At 39.5% G+C, this 15,994-nt stretch overlaps 1 protein-coding gene across 1 annotated transcript in view; it reads right to left on the bottom strand.

Annotated features, from left to right (window-relative positions):
• QARS1 (glutaminyl-tRNA synthetase 1) overlaps window positions 1-15,994 on the bottom strand; it is a 1,547,311-nt gene that overhangs the window by 140,812 nt on the left and 1,390,505 nt on the right. The window contains exon 21 of the mRNA XM_044078737.1: window positions 13,047-13,174. Within this exon, the coding sequence (XP_043934672.1) occupies window positions 13,047-13,174 (128 nt within the window). The remainder of the gene's footprint in view (window positions 1-13,046; window positions 13,175-15,994) is intronic.

The following is a 15,994-nucleotide window of genomic DNA, read 5'->3' as shown; positions in this document are numbered from 1 at the left end:
TGTCTACTCTTACACCCACAAGCCCTGGCATCTTTCCCTCTGAGCATCATCACAGGCCACAGTTCTACAGTGCACAAAGCCAATTCACTCCCTCTTTAATCAAGCACCCAAGTTGCTAAATGAAATAAGGCCATACAGGGCACAGTCAAGCCTCTATTCCTCTATACCACCTTTTGCCATGTTATTTTGTCATCTAATAATCCACCCACTGCCTTCATGACCTTAATTCTCCAAAGGTTTAGCTCACATACTTAACACCAAATTATCCCCAACAACCTCTAAAACAAGCATGCACTAACTGCTACTCTAATTCGTCATCTTACAAGCACTTGGCTTCATATATCCTAATCTCCATAGTAGCACCTGAAGAATCATGCAGGGGTGTCCAACCTTTTGGCTTGCTGGGGCCGCATTGAGTGAACAGAAATAGTCTTGGGGCCGCATATAAAATATATCATATAGTTAACTCTTTCTTTGCTCCGGAAGACCACAGTCAACCTCCTGGCTGTACTGTAGGTGCATTTGAACAATGAATAAATGTAATAAATGCCTAATATTTGCCTTAAAATTCAAATTCTCATTCTAATTCTCTAATCTAACAGTTAACTGTAACATCTTAGTTAATATATATATATATATATTTTTTTTTTTTTACAAATAAACAGATATTCATTACAGCACTAGCATTTCTCACTGGGAAAACCATTCCAGCAGTCCAACTACGTAAAATGTCAACATCAGCAGTCCTACAATACTATAATCCACAAAAATAACCCAACAAATTTGCAATAAAGTAAAGAATTCACATTACTGACTTAAAACAATTCTAAATAAGCTACAATAGGGTCTCACCCAAACAAATAACTGGTGCCAGAAATATGGCCTCAAGCTAAATGCCAAAAAATGCATCATCCCCTTTGAGGAGAGTGATGTCTCCACAAATTATCACATTAATAACAATGTTGTAAGCACGCAATAAGTCGTATGGTATTTGGGCACCCAGGTTGATAGAAACCTGACTTTTGACCACCATGTTGTCTCCATTGTAAGGAAAGCTTTATACATGGCCCACTTCATTAGTAAGGGTATCACATCCAGGGACAAGGAGGTCATAACATCCCTGTATTCTTCCTTTACAAGAGCCATTACTGAGTGCAATGCCCCTTTTGGCATGTGCCTCAGCAAAACACCCTGCCAAAAGAAAGACTACAACCATTTCTGACAAAAAAGGTCAAAGGACTAAGTTCACTATACAGACTAAAAAGCTTCTTGCTTTCCTCTGTCTCTCACTGGCCCCTATAAATGTCATCATTGGCTTGCTTTCCAGGCTAAGAAAGATCCTGCCTTAAGAGACTTCCTCTACCTCAGAAATACTGGTTATACTTAAAACGCTCACTACAAAGACCACAGCCTTCACTGCAACATAAACAAGCCACTTTTTATTGACAGGTTCTTGACATAAAAACTTTCAACTTCTGTAAAAAGCTCCTCTCATTATCAAACAATGTAGTTCAGCAACACAATGGCTGGATGGATAGATATAAATGTAGTCCTTGGGTAAGTAGCATAGCCTTCATCAAACCAGATGGAAAATCCACATACTAACCTTTCCCAGCTGGATGGCTAAGATCTAATATTGGTTACTCAAGTCTAGTTGCCCAAGAAGAGGGGCATGTTTAACTAAGAATTCCATTTGCAAAATTATATTCAGTACACATATTAAATCTCTCTCTCTCTTACACACACACACACGCACACACACACACACACGCACGCACACACACACGCACGCACGCACACACACACACACACACACACACACACACACACACACACACACACACACACACACACACACACACAAAAGCAAAAGCCCCTACTTGTAAAATAGGCAACCTCAGTAATCACATGACACCCACTTACTGAATGAAATTGTCTGGAAGTCAAAATATCTGAAAAAAAATCATAATAGAGATGGATTCATCTATGTAATTTCCCACCACCAAAAGGACCATCAATAAATCAACAAAACTGCTCGGCAAAAAGTAAATCCATATGAAAACCATAAACTATAATGCTACATACTGGTGTAAACATATAACTTGTGTCAATCCCCAGGTTAATCCATACCAAAAGATTGTTTCAGAGCTTCAGCTATGTACAAACAGCTTTCTCCTAAAAACTTTACTCATTGATATTTGCCTTGCTGTAATTATAACTGTAAAAAAAATGTTTAAGCTTATTCTGTACCTCAATGATTCTCACTGTTGCGAGATGTAATCTCTGCCATATTGTACGAGTACTACATCCATAATTTGCTCTCTCTCTCTCTCACATATATTGTATTATATTGTTTTGTTTTATTATTGGAGCTTTTCTCCCTGGGCCTCTGCTGAAAATGGACCTGTGTCCAGTCGGACTTTCCCGGTAAACAAATGTAAAATAAAATAAAATAAATAAAAATAAACTTCCCTCCAATCTAAAGCCATTTGACATTCAGACATTTTAATTTGTGCAGAAGTTACTCACAGACTGACAGTTTACTGAGCTGTAATGCTGACCTTCGCTTTTGAAAAACAAATTCCCAGACTTTGTCAATAGCTCAAAGTGTAGAGAGGATTATTTATTTATTATATATTTATTTATTTTTGGAAAACATCTTTAAAACTGTTAAATTGATTACACACCCAGAAACACAGAAAAGTTATTGTGATTATGTAAACCACAGACTGCTGCAAGAAATCAGTCACGTTAGCACTCTATGCTTATGTCCGAACAGATGAATCATACCTGTCAATTCCAAAATAAGTAAAGTAGCTTAATAAGAAGGTTATTTACAAGGTTACATGGCAGTTTCTATTGGAAATAAGCAGAGATATTAAAAAGGCTCTGTTTTTCATAATTATGCCGAAAAGTCTTCCAAGGTAAATACAACTTCTGGTTTAGTATGGAACCATACCTCTCAACCTTAGAGCAGGAAATCTGGACAAAGTGAAAAATAAAAGTGGGACACAGGCCCAAAAATAGTTATGCATCACAGACACCATTGAAACAACTGTAGCTGCAAACATTATACATCACTTATAATCTTTCGATCCCATTATTGTCAGTTAAACATTATATGGCTCATTCAGTCCTGCCTTCTTTTGCATCAAAGAAAACCATGTTTTGAAATGACAAATGCATTAAAAATAATAAATAAAACACATTACATCAACATCCTGCAACTTCCTACCTGCAAGCAACCACAGAGCTTTCACTGAAACTAGGGCTGCTTGTTTCCCCAGAATGACAGCTCTCCCTAATTAAGTCTAATGGTACACAATCTACCAGTATCTGGACTACCTGAAATACATTAAATTATGGCCTGTAAGTTGAAAGTACACTTTGTTTAATTAAACTATATTTCTAAGCCCACTTACTGTATTTTTTCAGTAACATCCCAATATCCATTTACAGGTCACTTTACAAGACATTGGCAGTGGTAGACTTGGCATCCTTCAGAACCCCACAGGCCCACACTTATACATTGTCCATTAAATGTAAATATCCATCCACTGTAAATGGCAAGAAGCTATGTCTTAAAAAATCTACTTCTGGCATGCGTACCCAAGTATTAGGTTTTGAAACAAACAAACATATTCTCCACTGTCAGTAAGTCTCTGTCTTTAATAATCATCTACTGTTGCAGCACTTCCAACACATAAGCATACACATACACACTAAAATCCCCAACATTTAAAAAATGACATTGTGCCCACTTGATTTGCCAGTATTGATCCGCCAAAGCTATGCTTACTGTTGTCCAATCTACCACTGCTTCGAACCCACCAATGAAAAAACAGTACTAGGTGCTTTTTTGTTTGTCTGAAAAAACAATACAACTTTATATGCTACAGTCCCACATAGTCAGTCCACTACTGACCCATTAACCCTAGGCTGCTGTCTCATTCTTACTCCCTGGAACTGCATTACCTTGGATGACTACTTTTATTTCCTAAGCAAAAGACACAAATTGGAAGATGAGGCAAAAATCCAGACATTCTTTGAAAATCCATACAGTTAAGAGGTATGAGTTTATGTTCAATACAACACTCTCCATGTCAGGAAAGCCACAATTTAATGAAAGTGTACTCTTAATGTATGATATATTTGTGAGCTAACTTGTTTGTGTTCAGTAGGTAGACTGATCATTGTTAGCCTCTTTGTGCATGCGTCTCTCTCAGTCATGCACACATATGCACACATATACACACACACACTCTTCTTCTACTTTCACGCACACAATTCTGCTTTCATGCATGCACTCACTCACTCCATACTTACCTATTAAGACAGGCAATTGCTGTCCCTTTCAAAAGCAACAGAGGCAAATCCATACATGAGTCCCTCTTCAGCGAGAACACACACACTAATTGTTCGGCGCAAAATAATGGCGTAAACACACTGACCCTTTCTTGGCTCAAAAACAAAACTAGAAGGGTGCTTTGGCGCATGCGCACACCATTAGCATTACAGGTCACGGGAGCGAAAAACACAAAACAAAAAAAGTGTTTTGGAGCATGCGTACATCGATGTTGCAGTTAGAGGTTGAGGGCCGCATGGAAGAACTCTGAGGGCCGCATGCGGCCCCCGGGCCGCAGGTTGGACGCGTCTAGGCCCTAGTCTAATCAAGTGTAGAAGGCTTTTAGTAGAATCCACTAGATCCATAGTCTGCAATCACAGGAAACATCTACAGTCACATTTTTAAACATTTCATTAAATGTAATACAGTCCAGTAGTGTCTCCCAAATCCCAAAGATACAACCAAGTACACTTTCTGCATTATCTGTCCGTACCATCACAAATCCAGAATTTCTCTCTCTCCATTTCTTTCCATAGTCTCAGTTCTACTGCATGAGGTAGAGGACAACGTCCCCCTAGACAAACTCTTTCTCAGTGTTCTATAACCATAATCTCCACTAAGTCTCCCCTTTACATCAAGACTTTGATAGCCTTATGCCTTTTTTCAAGAGTACCCTCCTACATGCAATAAAATGTATATGTTTATTACAAGACCTCAAACTTGCCCATCTTTCATGGGATCTATACTGCCCAAACATATGTGTTTGCAGCACAGAACAAAATTAATTTTACTCCCATATGGAGAAAAAAAATCAGGCCTGTCCTATCTGCTTCCTTATAGTTAACAACTACGTTTGCATATCCATGCCTTGCACAATAGCAACACTAGGTTTACCTTTTTTTCCTCTTGCATTAGACGCATCCAGAAAAGAAAGTGATAGCAAGGGTAACAACGGAAAGGGAAAAACTACAAATGATGGTAGAGGAGAATACAAAAGTGTAAAGGGAGAGGGATAGCGAAAAAAGGAGTACAGTAAAGTGGGCAGAACAATATTTAACTATAGATTTATAAAGATATAGAAAGGTACATAAAGGTTTTAAAAGAAATGACTAAAAATTTTACTTAGCTCATGAGAGAATCTGGCTGACGCCTCTTGCGACAAGAGCGGCAAATGAGATCTGAGGTAATCTGGAGAGGGGTGTTCTGTGTAGAGATTTAGCTCAAGAGTTTTTGGCTTCCGCAAACTGTTATTATGGCTGAGCCAGTTCTGAGAATCAGAACAGAGTCCCCCCCCCCCCCCCCCCCAAAAGGTCAAGGATAAATGAAGATTGACAACATCAGATCATAAATTGTACCCATTATAGTCTAGGTAGAGGCAGCCCACTGAAGCTAGGACCATGCAACAGTAAAAGCCTCTGTGGCTCAAATGAAGAGACAAATCATTTTAATCAGATTCATTGGATCTATCAAGAATGACGGACTCCATTAAAAAGCTTTAGGCTCACACATTGTAGAAAGCTCTAAGTCTGAATGACCTTAGGTGAGATTTGTTAACTCATCCAGCTTAACCCACAAATCCAGCTGATCTTAGAAGGACCAAAGTAGGTGCTGGTGCTGCTGCAGCTGTGTTCACTAGGACAGTACAACTGTCAGTGGAGAGGAATTTCTGACATAAAAAATTGTTTCAAGTCCCTAGGTTTGGAAGTCATTGAGGTGTGCCTGCTCAAGCAGGAAGACCTAAGACCTCACCCATTCTTAATCATATCATGCAGAAATAGATATCAAGATCATTATCTTCAGTTAAGACAAAACTTGGAATGTAAAGCATTCCCTGTAATTTGAAAACAATACTCTTAGATAAGACAAGAAGGTAACTCACACACTTTACAGCAGATGATGAAGACTATGAGCTATGAATGACCTTCATCCTGAAATCCAGGATTTGATTTCTTCAGCCTGCTTTACTGACTGAGCAAGTCACAAAGACAATTGTTCTTGCACCATTTTCTTGAAAAGAGGCAGTTGCGCCTATTGGGTTTGTCTAGCTAATCAAGGAATAAAAACACTACCAAACAAAACGACAGCATAAATGAGGTAGGTCTACTCCATAGTTATATAAAACAAAACAAAACAAAACAAAACAAAAAAAAAGTACCCAATCCAAGGGGCAAGGAAATAAATTGGCAGTTTGAGTCGTCTGCTTCATCCCTGAAGAAGTGTATGTGGTCCTTGTAAAAGGAAATGTGAAAACAGGTATCCCCGAGATCCAAAGTAACCATAAGGGCCCTGGGGAAAACAAGAATGGCAGCAGGTCCATAATGTCAGCATTTGAGCTTTGAGTTAGGAGCCTTGAAGTTTCCAGCATTGGTCTCTGTGACCCTTTCTTTATGGACACTAGGAAGAGATTTGAGTAAAATCCACTGTTTTGTTCTTTGCTTGGTACAAGTAGAACGATCTCTTGCAGTATGAATTCCTGACAGATAGGGAGAGCTAAATGCATTTTTTTGGCACAGTAGGGACACCTATCAACTTTTTTTTCTTTTCTTTTTTTTATGAACTGTAGTTTGTAGCTATCAGAAATTATTGTTAACACCCACCTGCTCTTTGTAGAGAGTTTCCAGTTTCGTAGGCTCTGGGTAATTTTTCTTGCTATCTTTAGACTTGAGGATTGGGGGGGGGGGGGCAGGAAGGAGCCAGTGTGTAGAGTCTGGGGAAAAGTAGTGGAAAGGTGGAGAAGGTCCACACAGTCATAGCTACAGCCATCTGGTAGAAGGCCCCTGTCCACCCTCCTAGCTTTCCTTCATGGTCTCCTTGCTTGTTTTCCTATGTCGGTCCTTTTTTACTTTCACTGGTCTCGTTTTCTTATGTTGGTCCTTTTTTACTTTCACTGGTCTATCTTTTCTCTGCTTGTAAAAGCAAGGACTGGGCCCGAATGGACAAGTTCCTGTTATATCTGGACATTCAACACTCTGTATAGTTCTGATATTTTCCTTAAGACTTCAGTAGTGGGGCTCTCAAAATGTAGACTCCTGTCCAATTGGGCATTAAGAAGGGGCATTACAACATTCTCTGGCAGAAACTGTAGCAGTAATGGATACCCTGGACCAGAGCAACAGTCTGGATGAGTTCTAACATTTTGCTTTCAGGTCTCTATCAGACATCACCCCATTCTTTTTCATCAGTCTAGGAAAGCAATTTGACATGTGGTCATGTGTCTTACAAACTTATGGCAATGAAGGACAGAGTGGCAGCTGTGTATATATTCTTTAAACTGGTCTAGCACTTTGGATTTCTAGTCATTCAGGGAAGTAATGTTGGCAGGAACAAACTTGGGCACCTTCTCTGGATCCACAGGCACTACTGTGGAATCTGCCACACCTGTTCTTATAAAGGAATTTGTGGAACTCTAGGAACCTTACAATCTTGTCAGGCTACACTGGGGCAGGATGCTGGGAGTATGGTTCATTGGGGGATGTCATAAAAGCATCCTAAAGGGCTCCCCAAAGGAGGAGGAATAGCCACAGGTTTAGAGGCATCCTGGCCCAATAAAAATCAAAGTCTCTTTTTTTGGGGCATTTGCTGCCTCCTCACCTTCCCATGTGAAACTAAGGTTCCAAAACCTACAGGTTCCTTAAACTAAACTACAACTGCCCAAAATTTGAGCACAACTAAAATATTACCTTCACAATGACAACATATGCAAATGCTACCACTTGGATACATTACCTAACAGAATCTAGCTCTACTCCATTATTCTACCTCCTAACAAGCTTGTATGACATCATTTGCAAATGCAGCAAACTCAAGAGTCGCTCTCTGACTGCATTGTACTTAACAGTATATTTATACGTGCACTCACACATTTTATATACATACTTGCACTTGTGGGATTGCTTCTCTCCACATAGTTAGCAAATGCTTTGTTTGTATTGGATATTCAGTTATCTTATTATGCTGTAATGTTTATAGGTTTGTTTATTTTTTTTTTTATTTACTTCTCTCCAGGCCAAGACTAAAATTGATCTTTTGTGATCAGTGCTCTGCCCTGGTTAACAAATTCAAATAAATACTCTACAGAGAGTCTCCAAATACGAGATTTCCTCTGTGGTGAGGAAGAAGAAAATGTATAATCCAATTCATCCTCCTCATGTTCCTAGGACTGATCCTCTACCAAATCAGGAGAGGCTTCCCTCCTTCTTTTGCCAGATCGAACTCCAGGCACATAGGGACTACAGCTTGGATGCAAGTTCTGTAAGCTTTTAATGAAACCCTGAGCCATGGAGACCCAATGTTCAGGAACAGCTTAGGGAATGGAGTGCGGAAAGGACCAGCTGGATAACCTGGTTACTAGACATTTTCAGGGAGCCTGAAGCAGGTGATCTGTGTCTTATCTTACGAGTCCATTTAACTGGGAGATTAGTCTTGAAGTCAAGAGCAGTGGATGGGGTTCATGGCCTTCCATCTCACAAACTTCCATGCACTCCCTTACTAAAAGAGTGGGATGTCTGTTTTACCCCTTCTGAAATAATGATGTGGGCTGTTGACAATAGTGTCCATAATAGGACATCCACTCTGAGAGCTTAGTGGGAACATACCTGTTTCACTTGGTGTGAAAGCCTCCAAAAGAGGTTCATTAGAGGCCTCAGTGTCAGAGACATATTGTTCAGGGGCTTCAAAAGCAACTCAGTGGGGCCTACATCCTCAAGCCACAAAGGGACTCCAGCCTTTGGAGTTGCATCAATTGTTCCCCCTTCCATCATCTTTGATTATTCCTTGTGGGGGAGACACACACCAGATGCAAATGATGAACTTCAGGAGATCATGACAGACCAACTGTAGGCCTCAGGCTTCCTCCAGTCCAAATATTTTTGCAAAGAATGCTGCCTACTTCTCAAGGTTTTAGGAGTAAATCCCTGACAGACTCTAAAGTCCTCTTTGACAAATTCTGGGCTTACACAAAAACACCTTGATTATGATGTCTTTGTGGGGAATCTGCCTGCTACAAGAAAATCTACCTTAGCCCATGAACTATCCTAACACATAGCCAAACATCTGACTAAACAGATTTAACAAGACTGTCTAAAATTTAATATACAACAGTAGGAGATGAGATGAAATCCATAACATGGCTCTTAACTGTACTGAGCTCTGGAGCAGGCTAAACCACAACAGACTACAGTTTATGCATCTACTTCAAACGTCAGCAACAAGGCTTTAAAATGGCACTGATAGCATCCTTCTCATGTAAAACAGATATCTAATGACCCTGATGGGAGGACATTTACCTCACTTGCAGGGAGAAAGATTTTGAGTAATGGAAGTTGGGCCTTCTGTGGTGGATGTCACAGTATCTACAACTACTTCAATACTGATCTAAATGCAGTACATCTCTAGTTCCCAGACTTTCTTGTCACAACTCTTCTACTCTAATTCCATGGTACACTTCTGGTGGATTTCTTCTAGATTCCTTCCAGCAGCTTCATGTCCTTCTTCTTGGACTACTTCCAGAGCTACACACAGTACTCAGGGTGTGGCCTGATCAGGATATAATACAGAAGCAGCATCACCTCTGCTTCTGGAGTCTATCCTCTGTAGTATAAACTCCAGTTTGCTGTTGTCACCGTCCTTTCACTCTGGTCGCTCACGGTCTAAATCCAGGTATAATAAACACCACAAGCTCCTTTTCCTGCAATGCTGCTGTTACCTCCAGTTTCCCTGATACTTTACACCAAGACTGCAGGGCCCAAGTCCAGTGACTTGCAGCAGCAACGAACCTCAAGCACTACTTTCTACCAACTTGGTTAATCCTTCCAAATTTTTCCTTAGAATCTTTTTCCATCTTCCATGGCTGCATTTAAATTTGTACTGCAAGAAATGAGGCATTGTTAATTTTCACTTTTCCTCAGATATGTACAAGACAAATGCTGGATCCAGGTCACTGAAGAGTTGGCTGGGGGTGGGTGGAGGTGTGGAGTAAAACAGTGGAATTTTTCTGGCTTGTGTATCCTGGAGGTACGGATTCCCAATTAAGGCTAAATCCTTAAGTGGAGATCAGGGGCTTCAAACCTGCCACAAGTCTTTGGGAAATTCTCCTGCAAATCGTCCCTGGATGACTTCTGCAGTGACATCACAGTACACCGGCAAACAGGGTGGTACTATCAGGAAGACAACTTATTTTGACTTCGACTACTTTAATAACAATTCCAAACCACTCATGGATGACAGTTTGTCTCAATTCAACTTTTTTCCATAGCTGGTAATATGTCTAAGGCCAGCCAGTGGGGAACATACAAGTCAGAAGAGTGAAGAAGGGACTTGATGGCTGGGGTGAGGAGGGATCAAAAATAATGAAATACTGGATCCAGGAGCAGTCTCTGTGGTATTCCATTATTCACATTCTCTATTCCCAACATCAACCTCTCCCTACAATTTTGAGTCCTACCCCTCCAACCATGCAGCAAAATTAAATTCCGCAATCCTGTTCATGATCTAGAAGGATAAAGCCCTGACTATAGCTCAAGTGACTGGGGTTTAGCACCTTGGGCATCTAAGGCCCTACAGGAAAGGATGGGTATATGTCCATTGGAGGGGGACATGTACTTGTGTACATCTTGAGGTCAAACCCCTCAGTAGAAAACACTGATGTGCACAGGATGTGGTCCTAAACAGGAACAGGTGGTGAGTGAGTGACTACAGAGGTAGAATGACATGTCAACACAGCCCCACTGCACGCCTATCATTTAACAAGATGAGTGGCACGGTGGTGGGTGGGGTTTGACACAACAAAATATTTAAATATTTCCTGTCAGCAGTATAATGGCACACCAGTGGCTTCCATATCCCCCAAAAGGCCAGAGAAGACTAAGGCAGATCTGGTAGACCCAGTGAATGAAGACAGGAAATTCTGGCAGCCAACTGATCGTCAGCTGAGGGGAGCCAAAAAGAATGCAAAAAAAAAAAAACAAAACAAATAAATTCCTCAATCCTGAATCAAATGCAGTAGACCCATGTCCATTAGTACTTCCTTGTCTCGTTCTTCAAATATCCACTTCAAAAACTGATCAGGTCTGTATAACACTTCCTTCAGGCCATTAACTCGTACAGGTTGTTGTCATGGAGACATTCGTCTTCTAGGAAAGCAACAGCTTTCCCCATATGAATCTCTACACGACTTTGCCTGACACTAGTGTCAGCCTAACAGGTCTATATATTTTCCTTAGTACAGAGGACTTTCCTGCCTACCGCTTTCTCCTTTGTAAAATGGTATCACATTTGCCTTTTCCAATTTTCAGACATATTTGGAATGACCAGTGATCTTTTGAAGCAATATTATAAGATCTGAGAGCACAACAGCTCGTTTTCTGATGATCTAGGGAGACAACCCCTCTAGTCCCTATCATTTATCCTTCTTGAGGGTGTGCAGTTTACTCTTCACCTTCGCTTATCTGTCCTGCAGCTTGGCCTCTGTTCTTTCTATTCTTACCGTAGACAGTCTAAAATGTATTATACAAGCTTATCTCTTACTGTTGTCAAGTCCCTTCTTCACTCTTCTGACTCGTATGTTTCCCCACTGGTTTGGCCTTAGACAATATTAATTTATTATCTATTTTTCCTCCAGTCTTCAATGATATCCCTCCCACCTTTGCTCAGCTTAGCCACATCTGTCCCTTCTTTCCAACTTTATGTTTTTATACCTAAAAAGACTTTGTCTCCCCTTCTGCCAACTCACTTTTAAAATACACCTCTGCTGTCCCAAACATTGTTTCTGTTTGATAGCCTCCTAGAACTGTGCCTCATTTATTAGACTTGCATCCTTATAAAACTAAAGTGGCCTTCTGTTTGCCTGTTTCTCAAACTCTTGCCCAAAGATCTACATACCCCATCCCTAACCCATTCCTATGTCTTGTTTACACCCCAATTTTGCCCTCAGACTCCTACGTCTTCTCTGATCTTCTTCCCCAGCCCAACAACATCCATTCCCCTTCACCACTACCTCTGCCTTTTTCTTCTTGAACACCCTAAATCACACAACAGCACTATCCATCCTTGCTAAGGGTCATTCCTGAATGGGAAAACTGAGTGATCTATGAAAAGTGAAGGCAAATACTGCACAGGCAAAGAAATGAAAAGCAATCAAAAAGGACTCTGATGCATCCTGGTAGACTGAATGCAGGCTTCTTGTTAAATGGTGAATGAAAAAAGTGACCCCTCTATTTTAAGCAATAAAACAAGGTAAACGAGGAATAAAAGTATTGCCATCATTCAGCTGGCGATGTTCAGTGTACAACAGATGAATACAGTTACTAAGGGTATATCCACTGGCAAAGTAAACAGCAAAAAACTGATTTGCTTCTTATCACTGAATATTGGCGGATTCGAAAGTTGTGCCTCCATAATTCAAACGTCAGCACCAAAAAGAGAATCATTTATATCCACAACTCTGCATGTATATATTCAGTCAGGCCTAGACCTGGATCAGGAGAAATGCTAAGACATGATGTGCAATAAAAATAATACAAGTATTTGAAGATAAACACTAGAGTAGCTACTACAGCAACTATTTATTTTGCCCCAAATTAAAGTATTAAGACTTGATCTCTTACCTTCTGCCTAAAAAGGTGATAAAAGCATACTTTTCAAACAAAACTGAAGGTTAAAAACTATTTAAAATAAAGCTAATATATTTTTCTTCTCAACTTACAGTGTCTCGTAGACTCGCACTTCACAGATAAGTGGATTTGACACCCAGTGAATAAAAGCTTTAGGTTTTTCTGCTGCGTCGGATTTCTTGCATGTTACCTGCAGTTCAGTCACTTTTCCATTTTTATTCTAGAAAGGAAAAACAAGATACCTTATTGGCAATGTCTTGAAATATCATTTGCAGCTTAATCTATGAATCTACCAAGGGTGATAGAGGAAAACAGGAGTAAAATACTTATGAATTAACCTACTGTAACTTTGAATGTATTTCAAGCTAAAGTGACAGCAACTGGGAAAGTACTTTCCAATATAAAAACTTTATCATAATTCAAAAAGTCAAAAGATGTCAAGGTTAAAATTACAGCAAAAATAATAAACAAATAGGAAAAAGATTAGAAGCCTGAAGTGCAAAATCCAAACTCGAGAAAAATACTGGCAAATTAACTTTACAAGACAAGTGACAAATATCTCTAGAGGGTGTCCATAAAGCAATATATTTAGAATTAAAGGAATAAATAATTTTTTGATTGGTTCTTGTGTCTTTTGTCAGCTGAGAAACATATAATTCAGAAACAAGCATTAGCTATTTGTGCAGGAATTATATGGGCATTCCTTATGAATTTGAAACTGAGTAAACAAGGTGACCTTGGATGTGTACTAGCAGAGTCCACGAGATCAGAGGTGAATGAAGGGCAGCGTAGGAAAACTGATGCAACAGGAGAAACAAAATTAATCTGGCTCCCAAAATACTGCTATGAAAATCATCTGACACCATCTCATTTGTACTATGAGAACTTTGGAATGATAACTTTGTGATGGCAAGGAAGAATTCTATTTCCTTGGCAAGGCCAAGGCATCAAATGAGTCAACTCCAAATCCTGGCTTGAACACATAACTGGGCACAGACATTCATACCTTACTTGTTCCAAGACTTCAAAGTAATCCGTTAACACAGCAAAGAAAAACTGCTACACAGGAAACTACCTTGCCTCTGCCTGCTAGCACCCCTTCTTTTGCAATCTTTTCACTACAGGCCATTTCCCCTTTAAATTCCTGTTGTTGACAGAAGGCAGAACAGTAGTCTCTCTTCTCTGCCCCCTCCAGTCTTCTCTGCACTCTTTTCTGCAGGTCAAAACAGTTTCAAGAGAAACTAAGGCAAAGTAGTACTTTAATCCTTTAAAACTTTCATGAGGAGGAAGATTGAGAATGCAGACCTGCTGGCTGAGATATCCTTTAAAATGAGGAGTTATGACATGTTTCTACATAATGTACAGTTATGTGAATATACTCGGCATACGAGAGGAATACCCTTCTCCTCAAAGTCCAGGTTCCAATCCACCATAGCTAGTATATGCACAGCTGACAGGCATGTATAACTTCTTGCTTATTGATGGACCACAATAGTGTAGAATAATTTTTACTACTTTCAGGGTACTTGTCATCAATTTCAGAATTTGTAGACTACAGATTAATACCAATATTTTTTTTGAAGTTTGTTTCCTTCATTCACAAAGGACTCTCAGCTCACCTATGTGAACCCCCTAAAATATCTGTAATCAGTGTTTTAGAATCTCGAGCAACTGCAAATGGCATCCACTGGTTTGCCTGTACTTGGAGTGCCCATCCTTTGAACTCTATCTGAATTGCAGGAAGCAGTGAGATTTTTCTTTTTAAAGATTGGTGTTTTTTTCTGTTTAGTTATTTGTTAATAATACCTTTATTAACTACATTATTGAGTATCAACTGCAAAAATACATGGATGTACATTCCAGTTGTAGAAATGAATATGATTTATAAATCGCTACTCAAAAATATGTCAACAAACTCACCAAGCAAGTTGGTCACTAATTTTCAGGAAAAAAAAAAAAAAAAAAAATCAGCCTAACAATCCTCATTTATTTGGCATGAAATGGCAAATCTAATAAATCACTACAAACTAACAAATGATAGGATAATTATAAACGTTTTATCTCCTTCAACATCACTCCAGTAGCACTGCCCTGGGCTGTATTCCTTCTACTTTATCAAGACTACTTCATGTATTTAAATAAGACTACTTCATATGCTCAGTTTATAAAAGTTCTGGACTGTTCAGCTGAAATCTACCAGTTCTTCTACACTCCCAGCCATGTCTCACTTACCACCATTTTGTCCTCCTTTGAAGGAAACTATTTAATCCTGACTAAAGCTCTATGGGTGAGGGAGGTAAAGCCATTATGTTACAAAACATGCGTATGAAGCTTCTACATCCTTAGGAAGGTCTCTGTCCCCAGGCAAGACTTATTTACCACTACCTATTCTGCAGCAACAGTAGGCCAGTCACAGAAAAGTTCCACCAGCAGAATGAGGATGAGATTTTTATTTTCTCTTCCCTTTCTTTGCTGCCTGCCAGGAAAGCAGTAGCATCTTCAGGCCTCCTCACAAATGTTCTTTAATGCAAACTGTTCTACCCTTGACTGCTTTCTATAAAGGGATCCCTATTATACTTGTAATCTGCTAGTATCATGTACTAGATATATTTATTATATTTTGTACAATATGTGTACTGTCTTATTTGTGGAGCTTTTCTCCCCAGGTCTCCAATGAAAACGGGCACTTTTGGCCAAGTGGACCATCACGGTAAACAAATGAAAATAAAATAAAAAAAAAATAAAATAAATAATAAAAATTAAGGGTAGTCCCTACTATATTTTTGAATAACAGGAAGAAACAATATTAATTCACTGAACAGCCTTTCCTTCTCTCCTGTACTTTTAGAATATTTCGTGAAGGGGAGCAGAGAGTAATTCTTTACCCAAGTACATATTAAAAATGTGACCTTTTTCATACATTCATATGTAGTTACTAGGCCTGCAGTCCAGGGAATCACTGAGGAGCCTAGCCCAAATTCCCAGTTGCCTCCAAGTACTGTCTGGTTAGGTGACTTGTTCAAGGTCACACAGCAGGCAA

Source organism: Protopterus annectens, chromosome 7.part1 (genome assembly GCF_019279795.1).
Source record: "Protopterus annectens isolate FY-2018-M chromosome 7.part1, PAN1.0, whole genome shotgun sequence".
NCBI lineage: Eukaryota > Metazoa > Chordata > Ceratodontiformes > Protopteridae > Protopterus > Protopterus annectens.
Note: the sequence above shows the minus strand (reverse complement) of the source record. Positions and strands in the feature narration are given on the sequence as shown.